The 17,240-nt window shown below is 35.3% G+C and overlaps 2 protein-coding genes across 2 annotated transcripts; both read right to left on the bottom strand.

Annotated features, from left to right (window-relative positions):
• Positions 1-242: 242 nt before the first annotated feature.
• LOC109160003 (auxin response factor 3-like) lies at positions 243-4,974 on the bottom strand. Its single transcript, XM_019308119.1, has 4 exons — positions 3,791-4,974; positions 3,153-3,213; positions 2,428-2,531; positions 243-322 (listed from the first exon to the last, which is right to left on the bottom strand). The coding sequence occupies exons 1-4, from the start codon at positions 3,879-3,881 to the stop codon at positions 309-311; spliced, it is 270 nt and encodes an 89-aa protein (XP_019163664.1). The 5' UTR covers positions 3,882-4,974; the 3' UTR covers positions 243-308.
• An 8,627-nt stretch (positions 4,975-13,601) lies between these two features.
• LOC109159872 (toll/interleukin-1 receptor-like protein) lies at positions 13,602-14,126 on the bottom strand. Its single transcript, XM_019307980.1, has one exon. It carries the CDS (start codon positions 14,124-14,126, stop codon positions 13,602-13,604), a length of 525 nt encoding a protein of 174 aa, XP_019163525.1.
• Between the last annotated feature and the right edge of the window lie 3,114 nt (positions 14,127-17,240).

Raw genomic sequence — 17,240 nt, 5'->3', positions numbered from 1 at the left:
GAAAGATGTAGCCTCCAAATCTTGAATAATTTCTTCGCGTTTAGACTTGACTTTGTTGCATTATTGATCTGATAAATCAAGTTGATCAAATAGTAATTTGCCTGCTGATTCTTATTTGAGTATAAAAACAGTTTATTCGTGAATCAGCCTCCTTCAATTTCCATGGTAAAAATACTGATCTCCACAAATTCATCTTCATGAATCAGCTCTCCTTCGCGTTCCATGGTAGAAATACTGATGTCCACAAATTCATCTTTGTCAATTTCTTCTTTCTTCGTGCATTGCAGTAGTGGATTCAGTGTATTGCTTCAGCCTGTCAAAACTTGTAGCATATCTAAAATAAATATTCTTCCAACTCCTCCAACTTAACCTGTAATCCCGCTTACTTCTCTTCAAGTAAACTATGAGTATCAGGACATTTACGTTGGATTCATGGCAAGGGTGCACCACACTCTTGTGGACCAGAAACTGACTCAAACAAAATAAAATTGGAGACTACTAAATTTTTAAAATACATTTGACTCATCAAAACTTTACAATTTATTTCTAACAGAAAGGGTACGACATAATAATGCTAGATTTATTAACACGGGTGAGTATTTAGATTATTACTTTGAAAATAATATAATAGGGAAAAAGGATTTCTTGTATGTTGTTTATAACAATTTGAATTAATTATAATTGATCTAAATTAACCCACATATTCTAGTATCAGAGCTATCAATATATCAGAGCTACCAATTTTTAGATATATGGTATATGGCAGAATTTTTTTGATATAATGAGAGGTTGTGTTGCTGTCATGGCTGATGTAGAAGGAGTCCGACACAATGTTTGATGGATTTGAAGACATTGGTTATTACTTGGATGACTATTTTGAAGGTTATAGATTTGTTTTGAACAGATTTGTTTCGAACACGTAGACGGAGACGGAAGTGGAAGTAATTACTGGAGAAGACATTGATACAGCAAATTGAGGAGAACAAAGAAGAAAAAAGAATAATATCAATAGATGTTACCTTAGCGTAGTTTTCGTCTTTTCATAGCACAACTGTTTTCGTCTTTTCATGTAAAATTTTCAGCTCAAGACTAGTAATTCTCCAGGTGTATCTTAGCCGTAGTTTTCGTCTTTTCATAGTACAACTGTTTTCGTCTTTTCATGTAAAGTTTTTAGCTCAAGACTAGTAATTCAAGTGTAGATCTAAAACTTGCCAATATGATGAGGAGCCTCAAATCATCATTCATTTTCAATGTTTCTTCTTTATATCTCATAAAAAGTACTCTCAAATAAAATAGTCTAACATATGTGCAGCAACAACTTGAACCGTATAGACGGAATATAAAAGTTCAAACATCTAAGAACTCAGAGAGAGCACATTGGTCATACGGAACATTTGTACTAAGTTCATTTTCTTGTTTGCAATTTATTTGTGAAGATAATTCAATAACAGATTAAAGACATAAAAATGAATATAGAGATAAAATCATATTTTAAGAGTGGACAAATATTCAATCATTTGCATTCCCTGCCCTATATGACTATATCCCTGCTTAGTTCCTCATCCACTCAACCCCACAAACATCCATGGAATATTTCTAGGGTCAAGCTATGTATGGCATTAGAATTAAAATTTGTACTATACAAAAGTACATACCAATATACTCCTCCTTTTTGAACATGATCTACATCACTAACCCCAAGTATGAGCCCAGTGCACTTGACAAATATATGTTGGTAGGGATGTCAAATGGGCCAGTCCGCTGGGTTTTGGACTAGCCCTACAGAGTTGGTGGACTTGTTGGCTTGGGCTAAATGGTTTTTTATTTTTTTCTTTTTGAGTTAGGTCTAAACAACGGGTTGTTGAGCTAATCCAACGGACTAAATCACTAAACAAAATTTTTATTACAAATAGGGTAGGTTCATAACTATATATATACATAGTGTGTGTGTATAGTGTGTGTAGTATATATATATATATATATATATATATATATATATATATATATATATATATATATATATATATATATATAGTGTGTACACTGTGTATGTAGTGTATAAAAGTACATTATTTTATATATATTATCAAATAATATACTTTCAATACACAAATAATATACATTTAGTATATTAAAAATGTACTATATATTCAGGGTCCACACAAGTTGTATGGACTATGGTCCATCCAATAATAATTGAATATTACACGGGCCAGCTCAACAATCCATGAGTTGGCCCAACTCAATCCAATAACCGATAGGGCCAACCTAATGAGCTTACATTTTTATTGAATTGATATTTTTGGATTTTAACCCTGCAATTTTTATGGCTTATTAGGCCAGCTCATTAGTTCAGGACTAAATTGACATCCCTATATGTTGGCTTTATACTTATTAGATGAAACTAACAATGAAACATGAACCAACCTCTCTGCAGCATCTTCTGTTTAAAATTCATTCCAGCTGAAAAAGAATGTACGAGGCTTCTTGAGAATTTGCGGTAAGGCACAATAAATTCTGATGAACTAGGCCTGTAAATGAACAAAAAATCAGATTCAGTAGGACACATGAAATGAGGGCAAAGGGCCATGTTTGGTAAAAAATTAGCCTATAGGTCAATTTTGGCTTATTTGACCACTATTAATTGTTTGATTTAGTTAAAATATCAATATAAAAATTTAGTTAATTAGCTTTTTGCAACTCCAAAAGGCAACTCCAAGTAACTTTTTCAATTAGCTTTTTGAAAAAAGAAATTATACCAAACGACTATCTGTTAACAGCTAATTTACCAAACACACTTTTTTACCATAAGTTAATATTATCAACTATTTATACCCTCTAATTAACACAATCACCTAACCGTCATTTTACCAAACAGGGCCATGATCACAATTTTGAAATATCCCTCGAATCAGCTATAACAATCATTTTGGAACAGCATTTAGCCCATGGAAAGTAATTTCTAATGGCATTAATACCACCCTTAGTAGATATTGCATTGACAACATCCGCAATACCATTGATGTTCATGTGTTGGGAGTACCACTTTTAGCTTGATCTGCTCTTCTAACCCCAAGCCTAAGTTCCCCATCACCACTCATGTCATAAATGATGAGATATAAGAAAGTAAAACACGTATATTGAATTCACACCTTAGGAAAAGCACAGCATCTCCAGAAACCAGCTTCTTCTTATTGACAAATGCACTCCAACCTGTGCAAGAAATAGTTAGAACCAGAGTCAAAATGTTGATACCAAGACTTAGCTATGCATTTGTTCTAGGGGGGAACTTGAATTATAATAATAGTAGAATTAAAGATGCAGATCTCTTGCTACAAGCTCCTGTGAGGGCCTCTGTTGTTTCTAACTACAAGGGCCCTCAGAGAGAACCTCAACTCCAAAGAAAATAAACATGCACACACATGTTTTGTCCTTAAATTAAATACATAAACATTAATCTTCACATAGCTAATTAACATATCTGGCTAAGAATGAAAACTGAAGCAAACTCTTATTAACTTACACTACCAAAGCAGGAAAGCAATCTTCAGCCGCCCAACGAGGGACAGAGAAACCACCATGAGTGCTAGATCCAAGGGACTTTTGGTAGGGCCTAGTTTATTTATAAGAACAGAGCCACTAAAGGACCTTTACTTTTCTACAAAAATTGTTTAGATGGTCTACACAATGGAGTAAAAAGAATGCATGCTGCAATATAATAATAATAATAACAATAATAATAATAATAATGTTGTGTCAAAAAATATAAATTGAAAAGAAAAGGGCGTACTTTTAATCATGTGATGTAGATATAGAGGTGGTCGGTAGTGCTGGTGGTGGTGTTGGCCACCACTGGTCAACAATTTGAAGGATATTCCCATTTAAAAATAGATTATGTCTACCATCGGTCCGGTGAATTAACTTGTACTCTTCATCCACCTCTCCACATTCACATTCATAGTTGCAAAGCCATACACTACGATTCTTCCTCAGATACAGTATATTTCCATCAGGATGGACATATTCCACGCAATAAAACCCAGGCCTTTCATCGATATGCTTGTGCACCAAATTCCATTTCCCTCCCATCACGTACTCCTCAAGCTCCCATATATCCCATGAACATTTCACACCACGAAGTTTAGACCAGAACCATATCTGTACGCAAACTCGACCTCGGCATACTGCAATGGTGCTGGGGCAGTGATCTCGTGACTCCAGTGGCAGATCTATGACATGGGAAAACGTTTGCGGAGTATTGAAGGGATCAAACACCACAACCGAACTACAAATCTGCCAATGCAGAAGCCCCTTGTGTGCAACAAGATAGCTGTAAGACTTGCGCCGGGTAGAACCATAGCAGGTGTAAGGCGTGAAAGTGGTCAAGGGCTGTGGGGATGAAACCAGGCGTGTTGTCCATTTACCTTCCTCGGACGAAAAGAATTGAAGTTTGAACGTGGATTGGGGCACACCCTCATTGTATCTATGAATTCGAACCACCATAAATTTTTTATTAGTGTCACATTGAAGGTGGCAAATGGAGCAGGGTTTGGGGACAGGAACGCAAAGGAGGCCAATGGCTTGGTCTATGAAGCGGGGGGCAGGAGGAAGAGCAACCCATTGCCTGGTTAGCAGATTGCACACATAGAAAAATGTGTTCTTAAAAGAGCATAAAACTAAGTCATCACACGAAGCCTTGAATTTAACTTTGGTTTGGGGACAGGGAAGAAAACTCAAATCAAGCCTGTGGTGGCCGTACAATTTGGCACCGGCGGCAGTATGCGTGGTGGTGTATCGGCAGCGAACCAGCGACGAACACAAGTCGGAATCAGAATATGCAAATTGGATTAGCATGCTATACGACAACGAATCGTGATCGTCAAGTGGCGGAAGGGATGGGTCGTGGCGACGGTGGTGGAAAAAAGTGATAAAATAATCGGAGGAGATGAGAGAACGCCACCGCCGGCATACCGATTTCAGGCGGATAGCTACTCTGCTGGGGAGCCTACAAAGGATTTCAACTAACAAACCATCACCCACATTATTGAAGAAGTTAGTTGGAGGGATCGGATCTGATATGAGATCGAGTTTCATCATGTTGTCCTGGATACAACACAAGATCATATCCATATATATATATATATATATATATAAGCCAAGGAGTTAGTTACGTTGGAATGAAATAGTTAAGGATCTACAAGATTTGTGAAATTTTATGGATAAGGAGACTTTGCATGAAATAAGGATCTTGAATGCTCGCTTCTCCCAATAGTTTAAATCCCCGACCTCTAGGACCCCACTCTAGTCAGCTAATAGAACATTTGAAAAGATGTAAATCAATGCTGGTGTGCACAAGGGATTTGACACTTAAGACATAATTCACACAGTGTAGCTGCTCCTAAATACTATGAACCATTAAACTAAGGTCGTGTGGGAAAGGATCTTGAACGCTTTACAAGACACTGGTCTCATAAATGTGTAATTTTTTAAATTTTTTTAAAATTTGAATTATAAAACTGAATTTATCTTTACAATCATCTCTCACTTTCAATCATATTTGCAATTCCTTTACCATATTATCTATATCTCTACAATACTCTCTCACTTTTATATCATATTAAAAAATTATTATATTTTATCAATAAATCTTAATTTATCTCTACAATTATTATTTTGCATCAATATATAAATTACAATAAATTATTAAAAATAATACAAATGAAGTATTATGTATATAATTATTTTTAATTATGAAAATTAGTTATATTATGTATATATTTGAATAGAAATTATATTATGTAAAAAATTCAAATAAAATAATTCATGTTACGTAACTATCAAATCATAAAACTAAAACTTATAAAATTTACATATCGAAAACAATTGAGAGCCAACCCAGATGACAGAAACTTGCACCATAACCAGGGAGGTGATCCACTCATGAGGTATAAGCAAGAATATCTTCTTTTTAACTATGAGCATCCTAGGTGTGAAAGGTTTTTCATGTTAGCCAGAATTCCCAAGGATGAGATTATGAATGTGTTGTGTATGAATTTATCTAGAAAGGTTGGAGTGTGGTTTGAGAGGTACTTAAATGGGCTGAGAATGAGATTCTAGTGGGCTATATTTACTAGAGCTGTGTGTAAGAGAGTCATGAGAACAACAATGATGTGATGGATGAGTTTTCAAGTTTTAGACAATCAGGGAATGTTACTGATTTTGCTAATAAGTATGAGGAGTATAAGGGACTACTACTACAGATATACCTCTACCTAATTGATCAGGTGTTTTGTGAGAACAGCCAGACCTGGTAACTTGGAGGATGCAATATGGCTAGCAAGGCAATTTGAGAAGGGATCGAAACCCCATGAACCTCAGAAAATCACTTTCTACCATAAAAAACAACCTATACTGCCCAGAGAACCCCAACATATACCAAACCCTACAATCCCAGAAACCCTGAACCACACAGACCACAAAGCAACCAAAACACACCAAAAACCTCAGCCCCAGATACCTTCTAGACAAATGCTAGATCACATGAAGTTAATAGATTCAGAGATCAGCTGAGAGAACAAAATAGGTGTTTCAAGTGTTTTGAATCTTGGAACCCTTGACACAAGTGTAAGAGCCCCACCTTCAACATAATTGAGGGGACCGACTTCCAGGAAAATGAAGACGAAATCGGTAGGGAACAACCTGAGGGGGAAGAAGCCTTAGCTATGCCAGAAGCAGAAGAAGTAGATGTGACCTTAAGTGTTGTTATTGGTTGTGAGGGAATGAACACCATCAAGTTGCTTGCAACCAGTTGGTTCAATTGAGGATTGTCCCAGATAAGGCAAAGGCTCTTAACGTTACAGTGGCCAATGGAGAGAGTTTGACATGTGACTCCATCTGTTGTGGCCTGAAATGGCAGGTCCAGAGTGAGGTGTTTGAAAAGGATCTAAGAGTGCTTAAGCTTGGGGTTGTGACATGGTCCTAGGTATAGACTGGATTGACTCCTATGCCCCAATCCAACTCTATACTAGGCCTCCAGGAATTTCCTTTCACAAGGATGGGAAGAAGGTACTATTAAAGGGAATGACTAAGAAAGTTGCATTGCAGCAAGCTTCAAAAAGAGAGGTGAGAAAGTGGAAGAAGGAGGGAGTGCAAAGTTATTTGCTGCAAGGCATGGTCCACAACACTCCCATTAAAAACAAAACAAATACAGATATCCCTGAGCTGACTGCAATCCTAACAGTGTTCCAAGATTTGTTTGAGGAACCTAAAACACTTCCACCTAAGAGACCTCTTGACCATGTGATTCCATTGATCCCAGGAGCCAAATCAGTCAATTTCAAGCCTTATAGATACTCATTCTTGCAAAAAAATACCATAGAAAAGATGGTGGAGGAAATGTTGGCAGCAGGTATCATTTCTCATAGTACTTCTTCTTTTGCATCTCCAGTATTCTTAGTGTCTAAGAAGGACAATATTTGCAGGTTTTGCATAGACTATAGAGCACTGAATGACATAACCATTAAAAATAAATTCCCTTTACCATTGGTTGAGGATCTTTTCTCTGAATTAGCCAATGCCAAGGTTTTCACTAAACTTGACTTGAGAGCTGGATATCACTAAGTCAGGATGAAAGAGGGTGAGGAATATAAGACAGCATTCAGGACACACCAATGGTTGTATGAATTCAAGGTGATGCCTTTTGGGTTGACAAATGCCCCAGCCACATTCCGAGCTCTTATGAATCAGGTGTTCAAGCCATTGATCAGGAAAATTGTCTTTATCTTTTTTGATGACATATTTATATACAGTCCAACTCTGAAAGGGCATTGGGAGCATCTTAGGGAAGTTTTGGGGATCATGAGAGACAACAAGTTTTTACTGTCTTTGTGGTGATCACTTGTATTTTGGGATAAATACTAGTGAAATTCATGTTGTGTTGTGGAGAAGAATGGAATAGGGAATTTCTCAAACCACTATAAACTTTTGGCTCAATTCCTCTATCCCTTACTCTGTACTTCCTATCGTTTATCTGTTTGAGCTTAACACACACATCAACAGTCGTTTTGAAGAAGAAACCGCTACAATGGATTTAGGCAGTTTTTGGTACAAGCCTTCCGCAACACACTCTTGTTTGAAACCTTCTTTACAAAAGTTTTATTCACTAATCTTTCGAAATTCAAGCTCACTTAATGCTAACTTTTAAAATCAGAAAAAAGTCTACTCTCCTTCTAGACTTTCTCACTGCCTTAGGACCAACTAACACTCACACAAAAAAAAAGAACAACAATATTCTGTGAAAATTTAATGTGTACTCTGAGCTAGCACATGCAAACTCTAATCACTTAATCCATGTATATTGGTTTTGAAGATTTGTTGTGTTAACTTTGAGGGACGACGTCCAACTCTGAACTCTGAATGTATCCTCATGCTTCTAAGGTAGTACATCTATCAATATTTGACATGACATGAAACTATATATAAAATTAATAGATTTGTGTTTAGTCTTATTGTCTCTTGCATTATTAACGAGTTGACACATAATGATCCATTTAGTTTCAAAATTTTAATAGGTTAAACAATTAAGACACTATTTGAACATGTTAAATTGTGTTCACATGAACCTATTACACGACATGAAAACAACCAATTAATAACATGTTTACTATTAATTTTTTTTTTTTAGAACAACAACAACAATATTGATATTAATATTAATATTAATTTTATTAAAAAAAAACTAAAGTTTGTAGTTATTAAATAACCATTTTAAACTTGTAATAATTTACAATAGTTTTTAATTAGTATAATTTAACTATTTAACTATTAAATAATAATAACACCACTTTCAAAAAAAAAAAATAATAATAACACCAACACCAACAATAATAATAATTATTATTATAATAATATGAAAGTAGATTTTTTTTTTATTATTACAAAGGAAGGGGGATACCCATACAAACTACGCCTACAACGAGGCTCGAAACCTAGAATATGAAAGTGGAATTTATATTTTTTGAGGGGAAAATAAGGATTGCATTAATAATCAACTATCGACGAAATACAGGTTAGTGGAATAGAGAACCACGAACCTAAGGCGGACATAGAACTAGTAGCCCGCGCAAGCACATTAGCAACATGATTCGCTGACCTATCGACATTGCGAACAGACACGTTCCCAATGTCCCTAGCAATAGTACGACATTGCTTAACAACAAGTCCACCCTAAGAAAGGTCTGAAAAACAAGAATTAAAAGCAAAACAGAAATTAAGACAATCGGACTCGAAAATAATATCATGAAAGTGATGAGCCTTCAGCCAAGAGAGCGTCTCCCTAACTGCCATAGTTTCAACCATATAAGGATCACGATCACATTTGAGTCTGGCACCGCAAGCCGCAATAATTTAATATCATTATAAATTTTTGTAACCAGACTAACGACAACTTCAATTGAATATATTTCATTTTAATTAAGTTTGGAGAGCTCCAAGCTACTTAGATACTATATATTGTTACATTGCTTTATAGTCTTTCATGCAATCTTAACCCCAACCTATATATACCAGGACTATGTGGTCTAATGGTACCCGAGTTGGACTTCTATTTGAAAGATTATGAGTTCGAGCCTCAGTGGAGACGTTATCGTTATTGGTTCTTTGTATTTCAGTAGGTTGAGAAAGTATATGAACAGATATTACGTACAATGTAATAGAGCCAGTATTTCAGTAGGTTGAGACAGCAAAAAAAACTCCAACCTATATATGGTTCAATTTTCATGTTAGGATGCTCAGATTTATATTAGCAAAGCGTATCCAATAAAAAGATAACATGACTAAAAGGGAGTGACAATTATAAAAGTTTCTAGCATGATTCTTCGAAATTTACATTATGGCCTTCCTTAAAACGTCTTGTCTTGGATATCATTGTCCACATTGCTTCCGTCTATTTAACTGGTTTATACTATTAACACCATCAAAGATGTTAAGAACCTTCTTGAAACGAAAATTTGGTTCTATCATTCTCATTCCTTGAATCAAGATGTTAAGAACCTTCTTGAAACGAAAATTTGGTTCTATCATTCTCATTCCTTGAATCATATTCATGGAATCCCGTCTCTTGCTAATGTTCTCCAAAAACTTCCTTTGAAGTCGCACAATTCCTAGTTTCTTTTCTTCTGCCAAAGGTTGAATCCTCAACCTCAAGGGACGGCCCCCACGCCCCGGCTCGACAGAGCAAGTGAAAGGATGTAAATCTGCACGGTAATTCAATGACTCAACAGATAAGGTTATTAAATACTGGTGCGTACAAGAGATCTGTTCACTTTGAACATAATTCTCACACTGCCGTTGTCGAATTTCAAACATTGATCTCTTCTCCCGGTTCATTCCTTGTTTCTTTGAATTACTCGCTTGCTGGCCGAATTTGGATTCAAAGTGATCACAATACTTGTTGAAATTTTTTCTTATAAAAATGGTGGTATTTCTATTGGAACCCCAAATCCTCATAAACAAAAGATCATCTTCTGATGATCCCATTCTCAACAGTGATGACTTTAATATGGCTTGATGATATTCAATTTTTGGAACACTTTTATGCTCTTCCCATTTTATAGCTTTTAGTTTTCTCCTAACTTCTTGAACTATATCTTGGATGCATTCCGATCTATCCCTACAAATAAATAAATAAATAAAAAGTATAAGCTACATATCAAACAACATTTCTATAGAGCTACAAGCTAGCTTGAAGTACTATTGATTCTTTCTACACCTTTATTATAGAAATGGAGAGCCTTTTTCATTTAGAGTTTTTCTTTTCGTTTTGGCACAACAGAGGGACCGAAGTCCCAGAAAAATTAGTAGATACGTCTCGTGACAACACCTCTTGCGTCCCGCTCCATCAGGCTAATGATCTCATCAGGAGGATCTATACTACCTTCTGAATATATTATCAGCTGAGCTGCTTGCACGAACACTCATCTTTTTATCTTGAATATAATGACAATTGCATACCAAGTCTATGACTTTCAAATTTGAAAATATTTAGTTTTATGTTTCTTATAATATAATGTGTTCACTTTGTAGATATTTTACCAAATTTCGACCTCCTACATATATATGTGGACATTTCAAATATTCTATATTTTTTTTTTTTTGAATGCTGCTGGCTCTATTACATTGTAGTATCTGTTCATATATTTTTCTCAACCTACTGAAACACAAAGAACCAATAACGCCTCCACTGAGGCTCGAACTTATAATCTTCCAAATGGAAGTCCAACCCGGATACCATTAGACCACATAGTCCTGGTAAATATTCTATATTAAAAGTTTTGAAAATAGAAGATTATGCATGTTAAAGTTTAAAGTGGTAGACTAAATTTGTAATTGTTAGCACTTTATTCAATGGATTTATAATTGAATTAACTCCTTTATTTATTATGAGTACGTACTTGAAATTGAAAAGATTATTTATAGGAATAAGGGTCAAATAGGCCATTCAACTACACACCAAAATGCAATTAGGCCACCCAACTCAAAAAAACTACAATTAGATCCTTGAACTACACAAATTCATACAATTTCACTAAAAATGACTTGTTTACCTGTTGTGTGTGTTACAAAATTAAAAATAATTTTTAAATTTTTATTTTAATAATTTTAAATAATAAATTATTTTAAAAAAAAAAAAAAAAAAACTTAAACGAAGGGATCCCCTTCGTCTCCTGGCTTGCCGGAGACGAAGGGAGCCCTTCGTCTCCTGGCTGGCCGGAGACGAAGGGGTCCCCTTCGTCTCCGTTGCTGGACGCAACCCCTTCGTTTCCGTCCAGCCACGGAGACGAAGGGGACCCCTTCGTCTCCGGACAGCCAGGAGACGACGGGCTCCCTTCGTCTCCGGCAAGCCAGGAGACGAAGGCGATCCCTTCGTCTCCGGCCAGCCATGGAGACGGAGGGTTCTCCATGGCTGGCCGAAGATTCCTTCGTCTCCGGCTGTTTTTCTTCTTCTTCTTCTTCTTCTTCTTTTTAATTTTAAAATAAATTTTCATTTAAAATTATTAAAATAAAAATTAAAAAAATATTTTTAAATTTGGTAACCGACACGTCAGCGTATAGTATCAATAGGTAAACAAGTCATTTTTGGTGAAATTGCATGAATTTGTGTAGTTCAAGGACCTAATTGTAACTTTTTTGAGTTGGGTGGCCTAATTGTATGTTGGTGTGCAGTTGGATGGCCTATTTGACCCTTATTCCTTATTTATATATTTCATGTTTTGCTTTTTAGAAAATAATGAAAAATGAATAAAATACAAAAGATCACATTTCACTTTTTGTCTTTCAATTATACTGACATTTTAATTTTACCCACATAAAGGTGAAATTTCATCGCCCTGGGGGCCATGAATGGACAATTATTATGCCGTGGAATCGTGTCCACCTTGCAAGGTTGACACGGTTCTATGTTCATAATTACTTAACTCTATATTTATAATTATAAAATTCTATGTTCATAATTTTTGAACTTCATATTTACAATTACAGAACTCTATATTCATAATTACTTCACTCTATGTTCATAATTTTTAACTTCATATTCACAATTACAGACTCTATGTTCATAATTTTTGAACTCTATATTCACAATTATGACAGTTTTGAAACAGTGTTCACCTTGCAAGGTGGACACGGTTCCACAGCAAATGGAGGGGTAAATCACGGTACAAATACTAGAGCACAAAAAGCCAATACCACCTCCTGAGGCTTGAACACACAACCTTTCATATGGGAAAACAACTTGGTGCCACTAGACCACAAGATCATTGACTAAACATTTATCAATGATCAATTTTGCAATGTGGATCATGGTCCATAGTATAATTTGTCACAGTTGGTGAAGTTTGAGGTGATCTTTATTAGAAAGTGAAAACATTTTAAATATTTAGATTAAAATCAATAAAATACAAAATAAAAACATATTTCATTTTTTATCTTTCAATTATACTAACATTTTAACTTTACCTACATAAAGACGAAATTCCATCACCCCAAGCAATCATTATTGTATGGACCATGGTCCACAAAAGTTGTGTGGACCATATTTTGTCTACTATAAAATAATGTACATTTAGTACAAAAATAATGTACACTCAATACAAAAATAATGTACATTGTATTCAGGGGATGTACATTATTTTTGTTCTGAAAGTACGTTATATTGTATAATGTACATTTAATACAAAAATAATATACATTTAGTATATTAAAAATATACTTTTTGTTATGGTCCACATAACATTGTGTGGACCATGGTCCACACAATAATTTGCCCACCCCAAGGACTAAGGTCTCCACACTCCGACCCAACAGGATAGTAGCGGCCTATCCATTAGGTGAACATTCATCTATCAATGATCCACATTGCAATGTGGACCATGGTTCATAAGTATAATTTGCCACAATTTGGTGAAGTTTGAGGGGATCTTTAGAAAGTGAAAACATTTTAAATATTTTGGATTAAAAGTGAAACAAATTAAAGTTATTGATCAAAAGTGGAACCAACTCAAATACAAAAAGTATCAAAAACTTGGGTTTGTAATATTAATTTATTACCCTTTGTAGACATGATTGAGCAGCTCAAATCCTGATATCTCTGCCGCACCTCTCAAAGCTCGTTTCCATATCTTCACCTTCTTGGGGTCAATCCTGTGGTTCACCTCATGTTGATTAAAAGCTTGAGCAAAGCTACCCCTCAAATGCCGGACATCCGATGGGCAAACATCATAAAACACCGGAAAAATGGTTCGATTATTATGATTATTTTCATATTTCATGATTCTCGCAAGCTCATCTAAACACCATGTAGAAGTGGCATAGTTTTTAGATAGAACTACGATGGCTATTCGACAGGCTTCAATTGCCCCAAACAGCTCTTTCCTAATCCAATTCCCTTTGTTGAGATTAATGTCATCTTTGAATGCATTAATCCCTTCTAAACACAACGCCTTGTGAAGAGGACGAACAAAATTGTGACGAGTGTCTTTTCCTCCAAAGTTTAAGAACACGCTATAGTACTTTGATGCACAATGCCTTCGTCGCATTAAAATGTTGTTTAAACAAGCTGATGATGACATATTGGAAAACAAGCTAGATGGAGGTGGTACTTGTTATAGGAGTAGTGGAGCCAATTTATATAGAGTAGAGCAAAAGAATATATACGGGGTGTTTGGGAAATAGCCGCTGATAGCTGTTAATTGATTTGGTTAGTGGATTTGACTAGTTGATAACATTAGCTGATTGTATAAAGATGTTTGGTAAATTAACTGTTAGGGTTAGTGGATTTGACTAGTTGATAGCATTAGCTGATTGTAGAAAGATGTTTGGTAAATTGGTTGTTAGCTGATAGTTAATTACATACAAAATGACTTTTGTAAATAGCTGATCGAAAAAATTGTTTTGATAAGTTTTTTAAACTTTAGTGTTTGGAGCAATCCGTTACAAAAAGTTAATTAATCAAACACTCACATTGATTGTTTAACCAAGTCAAACAGCTAATAGTGGTCAAACAAATCAAAATTGACTGATAGACTAACTATTTTACCAAATAGACCTATATATAAATATATGAATATGAAATGGGCACAATAGTATAATCCTTTTGATATAAATGTGATGAGAAGAACGAAATTGCAGTTGGCGTTGGTCGGACGTTACGTTGGGGTGTGATCCGATCTATTGGATGTGGATTCAAGAATTCTGCAGTATGGTCTCAGATGTGGAATCTGTTGTGGATTAAAGATTTCAGCAGTGGTTGGCAGTGTAATTGTAGTAGATTTTTAGTGGTTGGGTGTGCCCATAATCTGTAGTAGACTTTTATGTGGGGCTTTTGGTTGGAGAGAATGAATTAGGTGGAAAAAAGAATTGCAATTTCATAGAGAGAAATAATGTAGGATTAAAGTGGTAATTTAAATGATTTTCAAAACAAATTGATAATTTAAATTTTAATATTTGGTTTGTTGGAATAAAATTACTGAGAATTTTAATTTCAATGTTTGATATACATGAAAATCGAAAGGAAATAAGTAATATAAAGTCCAAAATGTCCATACTTACTAATATTAAGAGTTAATGCCATATGGGTCCTCCGAGTATAACGACTTTGTCACTTTTAGTTCTAAACTTTTAAATTAACCATCCATGGTCCCTCAACCTTTCAAATTATTATTATTATTCGTGATCCAAGTTAACCATCCATAAATTTATTTACTTTCAAAATTATGTGGGAATTAGGTAGGTGGGAATGGAATTGTAATCCTTAACCAAACTCCCTATTAGTAGTGAAATGATGTTGGGTGTGCAGTTAGAGGATAGATGTTCAATGAGGAAAAAAAAAAAAGGCTGGAAAAAGGGGCAAATTATATCATGCACCACGGTGCATGATCAATCATATACCGCGCGTTTTTTTTTTAAAAATGAAAATAAACAGTGTTTGTTTTCCGTCGTTTCGCACCCTTTTGCAAAAAGTAACCTTGTTCTTCAGTGTCATTTTGTACACACTGCAGTTTCAGTTCAACACAACTACAGTTTCATTTCGATATAACTATAGTTTCATTCGATATTTATAGACTCAAATATGTGAAAATGTTATTTACTTTTATTTTATATACACTATACTTTCATTGAAACACAACTACATGATCATTTTGATATAATTACAGCTTCATTGTACAATATACACTCAAATATGTGAAATGTTATTCAGTTTCATTTTATATACACTGCAGTTTCATTTCACTATAACTACAGTATCATTTTGATATAACTGCAGTTTCGGTTTAGATATACTGTAGTGTCAGTTGGTGTTTAATACACCAAGCAAGCGGACTCCGTTAACTATAACGGCAGACCGTTTCTTTACTTAAAGAAACGACGCCGTTTTTTACCGCGGTGCGATATAACGACTCGGAAAGAGGAAACAAGGCTTAAGAAAGGTATATATCAATTAAGAAACAAGGGATTCATTATATTCAATTAATTTCATGGGATCAATCAATGGGTGGAAAAAAAAAAAAAAATCTGAAAAGAAGAATCATAAAGGTAAGAAATGACAAATGAAGGTTAATAAATCATCTTCTCAAATTCACAAAAAGGAACACAAAAATAATAAGTGTCATTTCCGCAAGAAATTTGGATACTTTTAAAAAGATTGCCATAAACGTAAGGCATGGTTCGAAAGGAAAGGTATATATATCATGTTTCTGTTTGTTTTTAATCAAATTTAACTGAAGTCCTTTATAATACTTGGTAGATTGATTCAGGTTCTATCACTCATGTTTTGAATACTATGTAAGGATTCCTTTCAACCCAAACCATAAATCCAAATGAAAAAATTGTTTTCATGGGGAATCGAGTTATGTCCTCAAGCATTGGGATTATATTCTTTGACCTTGCATTCAAAGTCTTGTTGAATGCCTCTCTCAAGTTGTTGGTTATGTTCATCGGAAATGGCCGAATTTTTAGTAGTGATATTGTTGTTTATTTAATTAACAGAATGACATCCACTGTGTTAAATAACTCCAATCCCCATTTCATGTTGCATAAATCTCCTCCGTCATACTCCTTTCTTCGTGTCTTTGGTTGTCTATGCTATCCATACTTACGCCCATATAATCGTCACAAAATATCTTATAGATCCTCTCCTTGTGTTTCCTAGGCTATCCTGAGTCATTTAGGGGGTATAGATGCATGGACATACAGATTAACAAGACCAATGTATGCAAGCATGTCCAATTTGATGAGTGGGTCTTTCCTTTCAATGCTAAAAATGTTTTGCATGCACCGCCGGTTCCAAAGGATCAACCGTGGGCTGAATCTGTTCTAGTTCCAACTGCGCCCATCGCTCCAATTCAAATTGCACTGCCCGAACCGGTCCAGGCAAAATAGATTGAACCCACATAAGCAGCAGCCATTGCCCGTCCCCGAGGCCGGCCGAGAGGGCGCTCCACCAGACCGACAGTCCGCTCCCATACTATGGCTACTCGGAGACAGTCACAAGCTCCACCTATGGTTCTGACTGCTCAGGTTTGTCACATTGAACCCACTTGTTACACACAGGCAGTCAAATATCCTGAGTGGCGCAAGGCAATGGATCAAGAGTTCAATGCTCTACTTCAGAATGAGACTCGGTGTCTTGTTCCATCACAGTCAGATATGAATATTATTGCAATATTGCGTGTAAATGGGTCTTC

This window comes from Ipomoea nil, unplaced genomic scaffold, assembly GCF_001879475.1.
Source record: "Ipomoea nil cultivar Tokyo-kokei standard unplaced genomic scaffold, Asagao_1.1 scaffold2845, whole genome shotgun sequence".
In the NCBI taxonomy this organism is placed as follows: domain Eukaryota; kingdom Viridiplantae; phylum Streptophyta; class Magnoliopsida; order Solanales; family Convolvulaceae; genus Ipomoea; species Ipomoea nil.
The sequence above is the reverse complement of the archived record's forward strand: the minus strand, read 5'-3'. Positions and strand labels throughout refer to the sequence as shown.

Excerpts from the sequence above, each read along its gene's own strand:
- LOC109159872 (XM_019307980.1), bottom strand. The coding sequence starts at position 14,126 with ATGTCATCATCAGCTTGTTTAAACAACATTTTAATGCGACGAAGGCAT.
- LOC109160003 (XM_019308119.1), bottom strand. The coding sequence starts at position 3,881 with ATGGGAATATCCTTCAAATTGTTGACCAGTGGTGGCCAACACCACCAC. Across the intron at positions 3,214-3,790 it reads TCTACATCACATGATTAAAA|GTTGGAGTGCATTTGTCAAT; the intron begins GTACGCCCTTTT and ends TTTCTTGCACAG. Across the intron at positions 2,532-3,152 it reads GATGCTGTGCTTTTCCTAAG|GCCTAGTTCATCAGAATTTA; the intron begins GTGTGAATTCAA and ends GTTCATTTACAG.